The sequence below is a fragment of the Vidua macroura genome, chromosome 1 (genome assembly GCF_024509145.1).
Source record: "Vidua macroura isolate BioBank_ID:100142 chromosome 1, ASM2450914v1, whole genome shotgun sequence".
Lineage (NCBI taxonomy): Eukaryota > Metazoa > Chordata > Aves > Passeriformes > Viduidae > Vidua > Vidua macroura.
The window spans coordinates 93514167-93532971 of NC_071571.1; the positions used below are offsets into that span (position 1 = coordinate 93514167).

The 18805-nt window shown below is 38.0% G+C and overlaps 1 protein-coding gene across 6 annotated transcripts in view; it reads left to right on the forward strand.

Annotated features, from left to right (window-relative positions):
* The window catches only part of TEX10 (testis expressed 10), a 54387-nt gene that overhangs the window by 7078 nt on the left and 28504 nt on the right, over window positions 1-18805 (forward strand). For 5 of the 6 annotated variants that reach the window (XM_054002607.1, XM_054002520.1, XM_054002431.1 and 2 more), the window contains 6 exons: window positions 3201-3444; window positions 5431-5540; window positions 6311-6549; window positions 10034-10169; window positions 13170-13345; window positions 14089-14266. In XM_054002607.1, coding sequence (XP_053858582.1) covers window positions 3201-3444; window positions 5431-5540; window positions 6311-6549; window positions 10034-10169; window positions 13170-13345; window positions 14089-14266 — 1083 coding nt within the window. The remainder of the gene's footprint in view (window positions 1-3200; window positions 3445-5430; window positions 5541-6310; window positions 6550-10033; window positions 10170-13169; window positions 13346-14088; window positions 14267-18805) is intronic. The other variant, XM_054002824.1, reaches the window with a different exon arrangement.

The window sequence follows — 18805 nt, forward strand, 5'->3', positions numbered from 1 at the left end:
TAATAAAAAGGATAGATCCTGAGCTTGGAATGCTGGATGATTCAATGATGCAAATCTTAAGACTTCATTATCTTCTGTTGTGTGCTAGATCTTCCTAGTGTGTGTAAATTAAAAATTTTGGTGTATTAGGAAATTGTTTGAATGTGTTCTCTGCATTATGTGCTGACTGTGCTGCTTTTTGCATCAAACTCATTTCAGGTGTGGAAAAACAGAAAGCCTTCACAACTCAAATGTGGTGGTACCAAGGCGTGTGGTTTTGGGGTTTTTTTTTTTTTTTTGACTGGAAGAGAAACAGTTGAGCTTCACATTCTGCTGAGAGAGGACAATATGAAGCTGCAGAGAAAAGCAAAAATGACTTGAGAAACGGAAATGGAAGATGAAGCATAGCCAATAAATATGTACATGTACATCAAAGAGAAATGGAAAATGCAGTTCACTTGGTGTGCTGTGTGTTTGCTGCATTTGGCAGTGCACACAGAAAAGGAGGACAAGTAACCTGGCTTAAACTGCAAGCCATAAAAACTTAACTTCCAAAGACTTTCCCTGTTTTAAAGAACAGCAAGTTGTTTCCTTATTTTCTATTTCTTTTATGCTTTGTTAACTTCCCTTTGCTGATTTTTTTTTGTCTTCTTACTGTCAAATGGCAGATATTTACACAATTTTTGTTTGGTCCTGCTGTATAAAAATACTGGCATTTTAAGGAAAAATGGCAGCTTAGGGGGTACACAAATATCTTACAGCTCCCTTCAATAGTATTTCATTCTGGCAGAAAGGTAATATGCTTTGCTGTGTTTCCAAGAGTCACCCTACCACTCAAGAGTAGTGATATCAGATATGTGACAGTGTAATTGACATCAAACCTGCCCAGGTCGAGTGAACCTGTATTGTTAAGGATACTGTACTAATCAAATAAATGCTGGACAGATTGCTGTAATATTTTGTCATCATCTGTGACTGGCACTTCAATTTTATTTTACACTTTTATTGTTAACCTTGAATATGTGGAGGAATCTTACCTTGAGAAATAGGGGCTTCTTCTGCAGAGGTACATGACAGCTATGCTAGGTATTCTTACCCCAATGCTTTCAGCAGCTGGGAGGAGTATCCCTTTTGGCATGAATTCTTCCTTTTTCCATTCCTTGTTTCAGAAAAGTACTAAAATAGTTGTGTGTGTGTTATACTTCTGTAGAAATCTTTCAGTATGGATTACCAGCTTCTCAGGTTTCATGCACTATTCACTTTTTAATTGGGAGATTTTTGAATCCATTAAATAAATTGCTGGAATTCCAGAGTTCTGCTGTAATATCAGGTATTTTTTAGAAAAGAAGTTACTAAAGACTACTATTTCAGAAGTATTCCAGCCAATTACTGAAATTTCAGACTCTCATCTGAGAGCATAATCTTGTCACATCATAGTATTTACAGGACAATCTCACTTTTTCAATGAGATTATAGTGTTGGTATCAACAGGCTTTAGAATTCATTGTGATTGTAACTGAAAGATGGGATTTGTCTACTGTATTTGAGATGACTGAGAGTTAAAAAGTCTGAGATAGAACCATTTACCTTAAACTTTCTAGTCTGAAAGAAACCGGTGTCTACTGCAATGCATGCACTATAGAAAGGAAATAAGGCAAAAAAACCTGACAAATGAACCAAATTATATTTATTGGATATGTTAGTTAAAGCTAAGCTTTATAAAATTTAACGTGTTTGAGAATTGTAGTAAGTAAAAGTAAAGCAAATTTTTTTTCTTATGATCAGTCATGTTTCTACTTATCCCTTTTATTTTGTGCTGGAGATCTAAATTCTCTCCCCCATCTTGCCTTCATTGACAAATAGGTTGTATTCATCTCACACTTTGTTTTTATTCATTCTTGTTCCTTTTACACTTCATTAATACCTAGGTTTGTTTTGGTTTAGTAATTATCTTGATACACTGATATCAACTAGAGAGAAACGACAGAATAAAATTTTCTTTTATTATTTGTATTATAGTTGATGGCAACAACATGTAGCTTCGTAGAAGGATATAACTAATTGGATAATTTAGAAGTGACTAGGGAAAACTGCTTTACATCTCCAATATGAAATTAAAATAGTGATAAACAAAACTTTGGCAGGTCTGTGGAAAGTTTTCCAGTTCCTGTTTTGAGTATATATGTAAAGAAAAATGACTTGGAGATCATCACTGAAATAGAAGGGAGTTTAGCGGGAGGTTCAGTGTGCTAATCTTATGTGTGTTAGGAAATTAGAATTATGATAGGAATTTCCCGCTATTAATTAGGAAACAAAATCGTAATCGAAAGCAATTTTACAAATGATTGATTGAAACTGTTGTTGCCTTTTTTAAAGGAAACTGTACTCCTTAAAATTAACAGGATTTATTCAGGGTTTTAGTTCTTTTAAAGAATCTTCTTTTTAAATTGGATACAAAGTGCTTGAATTTATCCACTAGCAGGGTTGGGTCATATCTGCTGATTATCCTTTCAGAGACACAAAGTGTTTTTTGAATGGGGAGAGAAAAAGAGTTGGTTTTCTTGATTTCTGGCAGATATTATATTAATTTAAACTGTATCTTAGTTTTTAAATTTTTTAAACTTCATTATCAGATAGTTTTCTGTTTAGTTGCTTTTCAGAATATAATAGCTAAACATCAGGTGAGAACCAAAGGTATATTTTTACAGGAACATTTTTTTCCACATTTAATATGAAAAACATTGTGTTTATTATAGTTGGAGATGGTTATTAACTGTAATAAACCTCATGCATTTGACAACACCTTGTAGTCAGCTTCGTTATTTTGCTTTAATGAGCTTAAAAGAGGTTTTTTATTATTTTGTTGTGCTCAGTATAATTAATTCCTCCCTGTTGGTTGAAGGTGATAGGATAATGCATATTGTATTTCTCCATTTCATAGACTTTACATGTAACAATGGGGAAAGAAATACTGAAATCTAAGAAGTTGTTGAAGAAGCACACAAACTTGCAGGGAGACTTGGGAATAGGTTTGTTGTAGATAGTTTGAGCTCCCTTTTTTTTCCATACTGAAATATCTTGCAAGAAAGCCAGCAAATACTTAACATGTTAAAAAAGTAACTTTTCTCATTATTCAGAAAACAGGAAAGTGGTATTACTGCAATCTTCTTTTGAAAGGTGTGATCTTTATCTTTTTATGCTTTTTTGCTTTTGTTGTTTAGGTCTCTGACAAGTGTAATGGACAGTGCAGAAAAAGGCCTGTCCTCGGCTGAAAACTTAAAAGGTTTTATTGAGATAATAATTCCATTACTGATTGAGTGCTGGATTGAAGCATCTCCTGCACAATCAGCTCCCATTCTTGGAAACCTTTTGGAATCAGAATCTCAGCAGCTTATGCAGCAAGTTCTTAGCATAATACATTTATTGTGGAAACTCACAAAGCGACATGATGAAACATACAAAATGGTAAGGGAGAAATGATCCATGGCATAATGATGACAGTTCATTTTGTTTTGATAAGAAACTAGTGGTTTGGTGATTTGAAGTACTGGAGATACTTTGTTAAGAGAGAAAAAGCCTAGGCGTTGAGTAGATTTTGAATCTGGATATTGTTGCCTCTTGCTGTAGAAAAGAATCTGTTGAACTGAGCCATGAGTTCAGTAAATAGTCTCCAGGAATCCTTGAGTGAAGCACAAAGGTTTTGAAACTAGAAATGGTAATGGAAAAGAGCATTTTGTCTCCCGGATAACCTCTAGAATATAAATTGGAACAAAGTGTAGGATGGAATTGTTTGTTCCTTGTTTTTGTGTGTTGAAACATTTCATGGGAGTGGGTGGGAATGAACAAACCTTAAATGTTTGGAAAGGTAGAAGATAATGGTGATCTGAGATCCTGTAATTGCTTGGTGCAATCTGTGTTGCTGTGTTGTGATGGTAGGGTTGCAAGACATCGGATCAAAAAGGATTTTAGGCAGTATCCTCATAAGTTATTTTTTGCCCAAGTTATTTTCTCTGTATTTTACTTAGATAACCGAATTGCTTTTTTTGGTAACTTTTGCTGCTTTTCCAAAAATTTGGCAAATTGGAAAATTTGGCTATTGAGTAGTTGGAAGGAATGTCTTGACAGATCTTGGTTTAACCTGTGTATAGGACTGTAGGGCCCTTTGCTCAATGAAAAGCTACACATAGGGTAATTACTGGAAAACATTTGTGGAATCACTACATTAGACCAAAGTTACCAAATATATCCAGCCGTGAGGGATGGATTCAGTGTGTCTGAGCAAAGCACACTGTTCCTCTTTTTTCTTCTTCATCTTTTTTAGAGGCCCTCTTGGAAATGGGCAAAAAGCAGGCACTTGACCTGGTAAATTCCTGTGGCAGCCTCCTGTCCCTAGCCTTTTTCTGAAGGATCCTGGAGAGCTGCTGCCTTTAGCCATAGGATGCCTGTATTTTGGTCACATGACTGGCACACTCCTCTGTCAAGATATGAACTGGTTTGAGTACACACAGTTGGATTATGACCTTAAGTTGTTTGTGGGGAGAAAAAAAATCTGAGGTTCATACAACTTGTTTTTTTGGTTTTGGAGCAAATTTTGGTTTTTGGAACAAATTTCATTTTAGATTAATGGTTTGTTTTGTCTTTATAGTTACCTTTATATGCAAAATGCATTCAAATGGCTCAGTTTGAAAATTAAAGGTTTGCTTATTTAATAGCCCTTGGGCTTACAGGCCAAAGTGGTTATTACAGTCACTGTGGAAAACCACTCTGAATATGCTTGGCAGAAAGATATTGATCTTTGAAATAGTTTAATGGCCATTCTCTGCTCTTAATAGTTGAATATCAAAAAGATTATTCTGCCTGATCAATTTCATAGCAATGCAGGCTTTTTTAGTGGTGAGTTCTGCTGTTCACTTTGGAATGGTGACTGTCTGCTAGCATGCAAAGCAAAATTATTTTAAAATACTGAATAATTTTTCTGTAAGGGTGGCCGCGCTGCTGGAAAAGGTTTTGTCAGTGGGCTTTCAGTCACAAGTATATTAATGATAGGGAAAGGTGAAAGAAGTATCAGAATATGTTTTAATGGAAAACTCAGGACAGTCATTGCAGAGTCCACTCTGATTTTAAGAACCCTGATGAATTGCTATAAAAGTATTTCCATTCAGATCTGTAACTCAGATTAGTATTGCATATATCCACATAAATATGTGCTAAAAATAAAGTGGTTCAGTTAGCAACATGTTGTTGCTCAACCTTAACTTACAGCATCTTGTTACACTCCCTTGTTTTGTGGACCTTCATGCACAGCACTTGAAAGTAAAGATGTATAAACAACTTGGAATGAGAAGCTAAAGTTCCTAGTTTCATTGATTCCAGTAATGGATTTTGGAACATAATTGTCTGGATTTTTTAACTTACTACCATGTTTTCTGTATCATCTGCTTTCCTTAACAGGAACTATGGCTTCGAATGAATTACCTTGTTGATTTCAAGCACCACTTCATGCGTCATTTTCCTTATTCTTTACAAGATGTAAAACACAAAAAGAAAGATCCATGCAAAAGGTAAGAGTAAAATCAACGTCATGTGGCAGCTTTTAATTTCATAAGAGAAGTGGGAGAAATGTGACTAACGTGCTTTATCAAATATTAAGTTTTTAATGGTGGAAAAGAAAACTTTTTATTGTGTATTTCTGTGGAGATGCAGTTGTAGGAAGGTTGCACTGCTTCAAATTGAGAAGTTTTAGTTTTTCTTTGTAAAAGTATTGTATAGGAAATTGTCTGAATAGCATCCAGTAGAAATTTCAGTGCTGCCTTAGGGAAATGAAAGTATTTTATTCAACTCTTAATCTGGAATTTGCATATTGCTAAATGGTGATTGTTTTAGGCTGACTGGTTTCATATTTCTGCATATTTTCTTCAGCTGACTGCTGAATTACATTAAACATAGTTCATTCTTTTCACCTCCATATAGTCTTCTCTAGTTGTGTTATGGGGCTGGGTGAGGACAGCTAGTAGGGCAGATGGGCACACTGTGGCTGTCTTGTAGGGCAAAGCAGTACTGGTGCAGAAACCAAACACACATTTCTTCACTACTGAGCTGTCAGAACAGATGCACCAATTCAGTTTTGCTACAGGCCAGTAGTAACTTGTCTCCTTTCTCAGCACCCAGATGTGAGACTAAATTCATGCTAAAGTTGTTCAGAAATCATTCTGTGCCTTTGCAGTCCGTGTAGAACACTGGTGTATGTACAAGGGGTATCAGCTGGTGTCCATTTTTATTTCAAAAATAATTTTTTGAAATCTTTCTCCTTCTCGCCCACTCCTCCCCTTAGCAACAGGAACTGTATGAAATCCTCAAACAACATAGACCATCTTTTACTGAATTTAACCTTGTGTGACATAATGGTTTCGTTAGCAAGCGCTTCAACACTTCAGACGGACTCTGGTTGGCTGGACATGATAAGGAAATTTGTGACAGACACTCTTCAGGATGGCAGCAAGTTGAGTAGCAAGCAAGTGAACAGATTGCTTGGGGTGACTTGGAGACTAATGCAAATACAGCAAAACAAGGGTAAGATCAGTTGTTTCTGGAAAGCAAAATTATGCACTGACAAAGCTTTGAGTTGTTTTAGCATTTTAATACTGTACTTTATGTACTTTTGATGTACTTTTGTTACATCAAAATGTATTTTGTCATAGAGGTAAAATGAATTTCATGGTAATATCCCTGCATGTAGCATTGGAGACTTTATTTTTAGAATGCTGTTAGATTCATACTGTTGATATATGAAGTGTGAATATATTTGTATCTGTTTTCTGGTTTTGCTTCTTAAGATAATCTTATAAATGGAAGATTAGCCTTATATTGAAAAAGTAACTACTAAGGCTATAGAGATGCATGATATTTTAATATACCAGTCCTCATTTAAGGTCATTAACACTCTAACATCACACATTAAGACTCTCGAGTACTGTCAGATGACCATTTTAGTTCTGTGATGATGTGAAATGCCAAGATACTTTTGATGGAAGCTGCTGTTGAGTATTTTCCAAGGTGTTTGATTTGAATCCTTTTCCAAGAGAAAACATTTCCAGTTATGACTTGCAGGACCAGTCCAATTTTCTTTCATTTCAAGTACTACTTGGTTGTATTCCAAATGAGACCTTGGATATAGAACTTCAAGAAAGAACTTTATCAGTAACCAGAAAAGTGACAGCAGTCTTTTATGTTTTACCAGTGTGATAGAAATGAATTCCATATACAAGTAGTTAATAGAAGAGTCCTTAGCAACAGATACAATTGTTAGAGTTGTAAAATGAAAATATGTCAAATGTCCCTCAAATACATTTTGGCAGTTAGTTATATTTCCTGCCAAATCCATTTTAATTGGGACTCTGTCTATTCCCATGTCCCTGGTGATAAAGGTAATAACTACTCTTTCCTATCGGCACTTCAAATTTAGCTTTGTGTTGATGGAAAATAATAATCCAAAGTCAGAGCCTGTTGCACCACCTGAGCTAAAGCAGAGGAGTTGCTGCTCAGGAAAGTAGCTTCCAAGCAGTTGTTAAACTGTTAGATCAGATACTTCAGGCCTTTCTTTGTAATTAAATATTGATTTTTTTTTTTAATTTTGCCAAACTTCTACCAAATAGTGGATAATTTAATAATTTTCTGCTGATCCTGTAGAAGCTCAGTCTGAGATTAGTTGTCTCACAAAGCTGTGTCTGTTCGTGTGGATGGTTTACCTCACCCCTTCAAGATAATCCTTGTGCAGTACTAAAAACCTGATTAGATGTCAGATTGTAATTAATCTACCAGCTGTAGAGGGGATACAGCCTTGACATACTGGAGCAACAGGAGGCTGGTTCAACTAGGAGAATTGCAAAGCCCTGCAGCTGGAGAGGAACAAGCCATGGACCTATACATGCTCGGGGACAAGCAGGTGGAAGCAGCTTGGCAGTGAAGGACCAGGGTCCAGGTGGAGCCAGCAATGGGCCCTTACGACAGAGAAGCCCAGTGGGGTCCTGGGCTGCATTAGGAGTGTTAACAGCAGGTTGAGGGAGGAAATCCTGCCCCTCTACTCTGCACTGGTATGGCCACTCCTGGAGTAGTGTGTCCAGTTTGACAAGAGTGGCATGGACATACAGGTGAGAGTCCAGTGAAAGCTGTGAGGATGGTGAAGACACTGGAGCATCTCACCGGAGATGAGAAGATTTGGGAAGCATCTCATCAATGTATGTAAATACTTAAAGGAGGGGTGCAAAGAAGAGGGAGCTAGGCTCTTTTCAGTGGTGTCCAGTGACAGGACAAGCAGCAGACACAAACTGAAACACAAGAGATGCTGTCTGAACATGGGGAACACCCTTTTCACTGGAAGGATGACCAAGACACAGGTTGCCCGTAGTGATAGTGGAGTCTCCATCCTTGGAAATACTCAGAAGCCATCTGGGCATAGTTGTCAGCAGCCAGATGTAGCTGATCCTGTTTCAAATGAGCTCAGAGTAATTTGTTCCCACTTTAATCTTTATGTGATTCTGTGGAAGAAAAACATTCTGTCCTTGATTAGTTTTTTGTTAATGCTCTAGAAATTTTGAACTGTGTTTTGTCAGATGGGACTGCAAAAGATGGTACATGAGATGGTACAAGATGGTGAATTGAGTAAGCTGATACTCCTGATGCATTGAAAATAATTTAATAATATATATATATCTTAGTTACATGAAATATTAGAATGGATTTTATTTTTCTGTTGAAAAATGTTAGATTTTAACTTCTAAATGGCTCCTGCTTCATGCTGGCATGTGACTATGCCATTTCAGTTGATTTTTGTGGTGTGCTTTCTAGTGAGACTCCTTATATGGTAACTTGAAGTTGAGTAAGAGTTTTACAGACCAAGACTGGCTCCTGTCTGGAACCAGAATAATTTTTAGAAAGGAACATTCTTGTCCATCTCTGTAGGCAGAAGTTGCTCTGTTCAGTGTGGAACACAATATTTCATCTGGTTTTGCACTCATAACTTACTAAGATTGATCTGTGTACCTGGATGAAAAGACAGATGTTTTGCAGCTTTGGTTTATGAAGATAATTAAGTAATTGCTGCTACTTAAGTATGCCTTAATTGGATTGAATTCCTTGGGACCACAAGCTCTTCTGTAACAAACTGAGTTAGGTCTCATACCTTTCATGTATTTCTTAAGTTTTCAGATATATTCCTATTCTTTCCAGGCTTGTCTTCTCTGAATTCAGGTATTTTTCTATTCTTTGTTAATTTTTCCATCTGGTGGTTTAGTCTGGTTTCCAAAGAAAATGTTTGGTCTCTTTCTCAGTCTATTACAGTAAGTTCTGTGTTTGCTGGCTAATTTTAGCCAATTTGGTTACAGTGGTAAAGCCTTTCAAATGTTGTTTTAAGTCTGGTGATAACACATGGTTGATGAGAACTTCAGAGCAGGAAAGGTTGCAGGGGAATTAGCAGTTCTTGCTGTGTCTTGCCAGCAGCCTCTTGAGGTATTTATTTTCTGGTTAATTAGCAAGTGTACTTGGAGCCAGCTGGTTCAGAGACAGGGAGAGCTGGTGAGTGTGTGGCAGGGAGAAAGGAATAGTACAGAGAAAACTGAAGGCAGTGTGACAGTGAGGTTTTGGGGAGCAGAAGTAAATGAGTAGAGAACATTAGTCTGAAGTTACTGCACTAGGGGAAAAGGATTGGAAGATAGCTGTGAAAAGCAGGAATTTGTTGGTTTTCAGCTACCTTGCAACCTGCCTTCAGGAAGTTCAGAAGTTTTCACTTGTATGTTATCTCTATTCTTTTGTGTTTCTTTCTGTTTCTTTTTTCTTTGTTTCTTTTCTGTTTCTTTCACAAGCTGCTCAAGAAATGTTGTTAAAATGGTTTAGAAGTCAGTCCAGAAGTTACTTCAAAACATTTTGGTTCTTGCCTCTGGAGTACAGTGTAAGCAGTTGTAGATAAAGATAAAGATCACAGCTCTGTGTGTGTGTGTGTCTGTGTACAAGTGTAAAATCAGAAGATTAAAAAGTATTACTTCTGATTTTTTTTTTCCAGTAGCAACGGAACCCTTGATAAAAGCAGTATATACATTATACCAGCAAAGGAATCTGCTCTTTCCAGTTCGTACATTGCTTTTGAAATTTTTTAGCAGAGTTTACCAAAAAGAAGATTTGAGGACACAAAGAATCAGGTAAAAAAAAAAGGCATATTGTTTTTCATTTCAAAATAGTGTATTTATTTTGGGAATGAGAATACTGAATTTATGTGTAAATGTCATAAAACTTAATTCTGTTTTGACACTATATCACTGGAATTTGAAAGTTTGTGTGCTCTGTGAAATAGAGACGTCTCTCTTAGCATAAGTACTAGATAGATTTTAATGACATGCATTTTAGCTTGAAGTACACTGCTACAAGCTTATTGTTACTGAATGTGTGGCAGTCAGTGGATGTGTCAAGGTTGTGCAGCTGTAGCCATGGAGCATATCCATCGCTTCAGCCTGAGGTCATGAGCTTATCACTTAGTGCCTTTGTTGGTGTTCTGATAGTGGCTGTGTAGCCTTTCTGACTTACTTTTTTCAAGAAAAATACTCTCTTGTTTTGGGGGTGTGGTTCCAAAGAGACTGGGTTTAAGAAGGTGTTCTTGTCCTTCTGGGCTCCCGGTTCATCGTGGGATCTATTAGATCATGGGCAGCTTTTAGATACCTCACTTGCTTCAGATGTAGTCAGTAAGAGGAGATTATTCTCTCTATGTAATGCTCTTGCAACAGTTTTTCATTATTCAGGTGTGTGCAGATTGTCTCCAAGTCTTAACTTTTCTAGAATGTATTTTTCAGCCAAGTCATCTAGTTCCAGGGCGTAAAAACCTTAAACACAAATCACATGTTGATGTGTACGTGTCAGTCCTGGCTGCTTTGGGACCTGCAACTCCCCTTCAGGTACTGTAAAGCAGCTCTAAGGCTCTGGAAAGACCTTCTCCAGGCTGAGCAACCACAGCTCTCTCAGCCTGTCTTCATAGGAGAGGTGCTGTAGACCTCTGATGATCTTCTAGGCCTCCTTGGACTTGCTCCAATAGCTCCATGTCCTTCTTATTTCTGGAGACCCAGAGCTGGATGCAAGACTCCAAGTGGAATCTCACCAGAGCAGACTAGAGGAACAGAATCACCTCCCTAGACCTTCTGCCCACACTGCTTTTTATATAGCCCAGGACACAGTTGACTTTCTGAGGGATGTGATCTGTTTCTGCCACTAAAAAAATCAAACCTCAGGTCTCTCAGAAGTTATGGCGTCTGCTAACACAGTCAAGATCTGGGAAAATTGTTCCCTTCTACAAGTTCTTTGCTTTGTTACATCTTCTGTTGTGATAATGCCTGAGTTCATGTAATTAGATATACAGCCAGAAATAATCTAGTGCTATACTATGAACATTATAAAAAGTGTAGGGAATATGAAAGACTGGGAAAAACACTTGGGAATATCTCATGTTTCTCCTCTTTTCACATAGAGTGAAAAAGAGATCTTTTTCATACTAATTAATTTCCCTGAGGTTACATAACCACTGTTCTCTGTACTTACCTCAAAGTCTTGAGCATCTCATTCAGTTTCATGCGATCATATGACCATCTGGAAAGTTTTAAGTTTTTATTTTTAGACATCACAAGTAGCAGTAGTTTTGCTGCTGTTCCTCTTAGTCTTCTACATGGATCTGTGGTGTTTTTTAGTAACAGATGAACAAAATCTCAAAACTTTGCAAAAAAGTATGACTACACTTATGTCTTAAAAGACACTTGAAGACAGCATAATATTTGTGTACTGCACTATTCCATTTTTGTCCTCTAGGAACAAGAGGGGTGTTTTAATTTCTTAAAAATGTGGACTGTTCAGTAGCTCCTGGATGTCATTCATATTGTTCCATTCAGTTTGACGTCGTAGCTCCTTCAGCCCTCCTCTGACTGTTCTCCTCATTCTTCTAATTTATTTTTTTCTTAGATGCTTGTCAAGAATGGTCTAAGAGGAACAGAATTCACATTGGAGCATTTTTCAGAATTTTTTGTGAATGTGTTTATTTTTTAGGTGTGTTTCATTCAAAGGATAAAGTAGGAGCTTTTGGCCTATTGCTGCCTTGTGGAAAAAAACCAAATTGACTGATTTATTACATGGTTCAGAATTAAGTTTTCTCTTGATGTTTTAGTTTATCTTCACCCCTAATCACTGCACACATACCGTGCACTGTGTATATATGCATATATAGTGTGTGTCTGTGTGTGTGCACATACGCATTTATATACTGGTAAGAGTCTGGAAAGGCTATTCAACCTCACAATCTGCCTTCAGCACTGACCTATGTGAGATGCTATAGGAAAAAGACAAGAATTACTTTTACATAATACTCTGAGCTCCCAACCATTTGAAGCCTGTACTTCCTCACTCCGCAGAGCTTCTGTGAGTTTATCACTCAGTGGGTGTCTGTATCATGAGCTTTTCTAATCATGCTTTGGACCAGTCTAAATCAAGAGCAACTGCAGCATCCTCTGGCAGGGAGTGACAAAGCTCAGCTGTGTCAAGACCCAACTGACTTTTGCTTGTTTAATCCTGGCTCCTTCTAATTTCATTTGATACTAGCATCTGCTTCTTTCTGTGGAAGACTAATCAAATGTTTTATTCCCATCCACTATTTCTGTGTCAAGTGATTTGAGACCTCTGACCCCACCTCCAGCTCACCCACTTCAACAGTCTGTTCTCCAGGCTTTTCCTGCTGTTGAGCAATTCATCTCTATGCAAGGCCCTTCTCTTGTGTCATGGCTACTTAATTTCCTTGAGAAGTTTTTGGTTGACAGGTCTTTGAGAGTGAAATAATCTGTATCATCATCATCATGCTACTCTTGTTGACATCTTCAAAGACCTACTTTGAACTTCTTGATTTGCACTTGGCAGCTATTTTACTTGTGATTATCACTTTAGTAATAAGCTGATGAAATGATTTTGGTTTCTAAATGATACTTGATTTGATAAGCCAGGGTGACATAGAAATTGTAGCCTATGAAAGATAGAATTTAGTCCATACAGTTGTTTCAGTTTGAGCCAGAAAGGAGAAATAAAAGCAAGTTAGTCAAGAATAGGAAGAGAAGTTTGTGTGGGTTTCTGTTGTTTTGTCTTTTTTTTCTGCAACTACTTTTTCCCTCTTTCTTTAGAAGTCGAAGTAAAGTTTTATCTCGTTGGTTGGCTGGCTTACCTCAGCAACTGGCTCTGCTTGGCTTGAGGAACCCTGAGCTTTCCAATCAGCTCATTGATATCATTCATTCCGCTGCTTCTCGTTCAAACAAGGAATTGTTGCAAAGTTTACAAGCCACTGCTGCTCGAATATACGGTAAGACTTTGACACTACAGCATGAGGAAGTTTGTCCTTCACCTGGCAGGCAGGTTGCAGTAGGTGGAAAATCCTGTTGTTTCCTTAGTGAACCTAAAGACTGGATGGGGGCCAGGATTGCAGATTGGTTCGGTCCCCTAAAGGTTAAAATGAACTATGTGTGTCATTTACTAGAGAGTAAAAAGATTGAGCTCTTTGTTCAAGTTAGTAGGACTTAATTCTGGAAACTTTAGTTTTTGTGTCTCAGAGAGTCATAGAATCATTTGAGTTGAAAAATACCTCTACGGTCCAAGTGGTAACCCAGCACTGCAAAGTCCACCACTAAACTGTGTCCCCAGATGCCACGTGTTTTTTGAACACTTCAGGGGATGGTGATACCACCACTTCCCTGGACAGCTTGATCCAATGCCTGACTACCCTTTCAGTGAAGAAATTTTTCCTAATATCAAATCCAAATGTCCCCTGATACAACTTAAGGCAATTTCCTCTCATCCTGTCACTTGTTACCTGGAAGAAGAGGCTGACTTACCTGGCAGCAGCCTCTTTTAAGGTAATTGTAGAGAGCAATACGTGCTTCTCCAAGCCTCCTATTTTCTAGGCTAGTATTGCCTTATTTTTTTCTCCTTTTTTTCTCCTCTTTAATGTTGGTTATAGCATCCTCATGTCAGGGGGTAGCTGAGGTAGTTGGTCAGTGCAGCCGGGACGTGTCAGGGCGCGTGCTGACTGTGCGTTGTGTGCCGCAGATCCGCTCGAGGGCACGCTGGTGCTGCTGCCGGCCGATGCGCAGCGACGCCTGGTGCAGCTCGTGTACTTCCTGCCCTGTCTGCCCGCCAGCCTGCTCACCTGCCTCAGCCGCTGCTGCATCATGGGCAGGATGTCCTCCGACCTCGCCGCCACCCTCATCGGCATCCTGCACATGAGGTACCGTGCTCTAGCCAAAAACAACTCTGGGTGGGAATATTTAGTCATGAAGCGTGAACTTGGTGCTCAGTTTGCTCACAGAGAATCAATATAATGTGCAGGAACTGATGGTGTGGTTGGCCTGTTGCTTTGACTCTGTCTTTACACTGCCTGATTTTCTACAATACATGTTGAGAAAATCATTCTACTGTTTAGCTTGGAAAAAACCTTTAAGACTGAGTCCAACTGTTAATCCAGCACTGCCAAGTCCACCACTAAACCATGTTTTTAAGTGCCATATTCATCTATTCATCCATATTATTTTACTGTCTTTGTATATATGAATGAAGTCTGCCAAGAATTTTCAGCTTGAAATACAAACATTAGTGCTTTTAATACCTGGGTCCTTTCAGTAAAGGTGAAAAGCAGCTTTAGCCTATCTTTTACAAAATCTATAAGGCTGCATGCTATTGAGCACCTTCTACCCAGAACATTGTCACCAGTGGTCTCTGTTCTGCCACTAATTGCAGCTTTTCCTTGTGAATGCTTCAACCTGACACAGCTGATAATGAAAAACAACCAACCAGTTTTTTTCATGTTCTGCTTTCTTTCAGCTCACTTTTTCTCCAGTTACCACACCTAAATAGCCAAATTACAGTTTCTAGACAAGTGCCTTGTCTGAAATTATTCATGCTCTTGTTTTTTTTTTTTTGTCCTGGCTTGAAAGAGGGTAGGTTAGCCTGTGAAGTCAGGGAGTCAGGGAGCAAAGTTGCTGTTCCATGGAAGTGAGTGGAGGGCTTGCTGAGATTTCACAAGGGTGTTTTGCTTTGCTGCTTCTGGGAAAAATACATTTTTCTCCATTGGTCAATATTGTGGAACCTTGGATAAGCAAACAGGAATTAAGCTTATATGAATTATGCTTAAAGTAATTCTTGATGCTTTTTGCATCTGAAACATCTTTAATTAAAATAGGACACAACACAATGTACTGTCAAATACAGACCTGTTTGTATTAGCTGTGTATAACATGTGGGTAAGGTGACTAACATAAGAAGCAATAGTGGTGAAATTTATATCCTATATATGTAATTTATATCCTAGATATGTAATGCATTACTGCTGTAAAAATGAAATTCTGTCTAGTTTTGGGAAACTGGACAGATTTTATTTTTAAAAATGGAAAATATAAATTTAAAAACAGCCATATACTGGATGCTCAGTGGCAAAGTGTAACCAGTTCAAAGATAGTCATTGTAAGAACTAAAGTCAGTAATAAGCACTCAGGTGCTTAATTTGTTGTTAGATCTTAATGGATCTTCATTGTAGGGGATTTTTGTAGTAATGGGGTGCCCGTTTTCTAAAAAATTACCATAAAGGTGCAGGTGGGTTGTGGGCATTTGATCCTTTTGGCAGAAGATGCAAGTGGCAGATGGAAGGCAGTGTCCTCACCAAAAGTATGTTACGTTCTGAGAACAGAGGAGGAGTAAATACTTTGTTTTTAGAGGTGCAAAGGAAATATTTTTATTTTACTTTATGGCATTCGAAACACGTCTTAAACTTACTTTGGATTCAAAGACTGTAGATGATCAACCCAAGAAGTCTATTTGAAATCACTAAATGAAAGAAAAATGTACTGATGTGCTTACAATGGTGCAGTTTTTTGTACTGATAATCCCTGACAGTCCTTCTTTCTGGAGGCCTGCAAGTTTTGATGAAACTTGAAAAAGAGAGATTGCTCTTGACCAAGCATTGTTTTTGTTTGATAAAGCTCTTCTCACTTTGTTGAGAGGAATTAATATTAAGAACAGGAAGTTTTGTATAGAAGCACATCTGAAAATAATGCAAGTCCTTGGAAAGATTAAAATGACTCTTTCATAGATGAAGTGAATGGAAGGGATTGAAAATAGATTCTTACCTATATATCCAAGTTAAAAGGTTACAAAGTGCAGGTACAAGTTACAGGTTACAAAGTGCTTGTAGATTATAGCTTTTTTAACTGTGGCTTAGGTGAAATATATTTTGTGGAAGACTCCTTTTACTCTTTTTTTTTTTTTCCCTTTTTTTTCCAATTATGATGACAGTAAACATTTTATCCTGGAAGATTCATCTAGGGTGCCTTAAGGACTTAGGGAACGAAGATGATAGAAGTGGTTTTGGCTGAGGGGGGTGTCCAAAAAAAGTTGCTTTGTCTACTTAAACATGCAAAGATAGGGAGATAAGTAATAGTGAATATTAACTTTTCAAGAACAGAAGAGTCTGATACTTTTTTTTCATTGGAAAATAAGTTGTACAGTCTAGGAAACAATAGTAGGTTTTCTAGATATGAACCTTAGCTGAGCTTTATAAGCTTCATAACCTGTTATTGCACACAGGATAAATGAACCAATTTTCTGTCTTTTATCAGAAAGACCAAGCTTTTACTGTATCTTGTTTTGTAGCTTGTTTTAGATAATGACATGGACCGACTGGTTTGAGTTTCAAGAGCAAATAATGATAGTCTGTCAGTTGTGATAATGGGGAATGACTGACAGATGGTCATTTTAGGTAGATAAGGCTCGGAAGAAGTCGGAGTCAGCTATGTACAAGATTCTTGAAAAGGAATGGGAGAGTGCAGTTTTAGCAGGATTAAAAATACAGACCTTAAATGTCAAGAGAACGTTTGGTTTGAGTGCTAGCAAAATTTTCTGAAAGCAGAGATAGATACTGGAATGGGTTGTGTAGCAAGGGGATACAAATATACTTCATTGGAAATACTTAATATCAGGCAGTCGGGTTGGACATGGATGGCAGGAAGGTAAAGCCTGGAAGGAAGTAGAGAGACTGGGTAACTCTTGGTCATCATTTACAGCTCTTGTGATAGTCAGAGTTAAACTTTCAAGCTTGTTAAATGAGTGGTACCATAAAAAACTTCTGTAGTTCCACATTTCTGTGCCACAGCTTGGTTCGTGGGACATTGTCTGTACTTTTTGATTGTGACTTAGACGGAGAAACTGTCCCAAATCCACGAGAAGCCGTCATTTACGGTGCTGGCAGTAGATGGCGCTGTTTCTCTTCCGCTACATTCCCGTTCCCTGTGCTGAAGGGGGGGACTCTCCCTAAATTTCTCTTCTCCTATGGAATCTACTTATCAGTCAGGCTTTAAATAGATTGCATTCAGGAGCGTCAGAGGATTTGGTACTTGTTCTTAATTTCTTCAACAGCCTTTATTCCCACGCTATTTTGACTGGCAGAGGACGGCTGTTTTTACAAGCATCTGAGAGTGCGCGTATGGAGCTGTGTGTATTTGTCAGGGACCAGCTACGTTAAGGTGGATTCCCTGAAAGTAGCTATGGATCATAATAAAACTTGCAGTTATTCCCTGAACAATCATTAGCAACTGAAGGAACTCGTAGGATTTTTTGTGTGTAAACTATAGAACTAATAGTAAGTGTATCCAGATGGTTCAAAGCCTGTGAGATTAGGTGGTAACATTAAGTTATAATTATTGTCTGTTACCTTTCAGACCTTTTTTATTTGTTTATTATAAGTGAATTTTGAAAATATTTAATAGTTTCACTTTTTATTTTTGCAGTGGTGAAGTGAATACCCAAGTGGTGTGTAGGAGCGCATTAAGTGAGCTGTGTGTGCTCAGAATCAAAATGATGTTGGCAGTATTTCCATATAGAATGGGAAGGTTTCTGACCCCCTGGGAGGTTGGTTATCTATACTGTTAAATTATTAGAATGGTTTCTGTAGTGCTTTTGGTCTACATTCACAGACCAGCTGGACTGTTCTAAAAAGAGAGTTGAAATGCAGCCACCCCATTTTGGATGCTGCTATGGTCATGGCTGGGTTTGCAGTAATTGGTCATGATCTCTGTGCCAGTGAACAGACATTGCTGGTGTTGAGGTCACTGGGATGGCTACAGCTGGTGAGTTTCAGGTGAAACTGAGGGTCAGAACGTCTTGTAGTGGCTTAATTTCCCTGCTCTTCTCCTCAAATGCCTGCCTTGTGCCTACTCTATGGAATCTGAGATGTAAGTAGCTTCAATAAATCAAGGCAGGTGGAGTTCTGAGAGATGGAAGTGTGCCAGGATTTTGGGGTATAAGTCATACAGGTGAGGAAGGGTGTGGAGCGACATGAGTGAACAGTCTGTCACTTCTGCCTGAGAAATGAGAGAGAGCAGCTTCTTGGCAGGAGATGAGTTTTCTGATTTGGCCTCTGATTTAAGCCTTTGATAAGCTTACATTTATGGAGAAAAATGGGAGGGTCTTGGTAGTATTTTAGACAGTGTTTTGCATCAAATCTACTGGATGGATTTCTTTTTGTGATCTTTTAGGTGGTACTGTTTTGATATATTGAGATAGACAATTCATCTAGATGCAGTGTGCCACATTTCTAGAAAAGTTAACTTCAGTATTTATTTTTAATTTATTATTTATTGGAACAACTATTAAATAAGCAAATAGTAGTTCACTGCTAGTTCAAGGTGAATGGTTTAAGTGTTGGTTTGGAATATACAATATATGGCACGAGTGAATCTTTGGCTTGAAATTCCAGACTTAGCTTTGCCTTGACAGC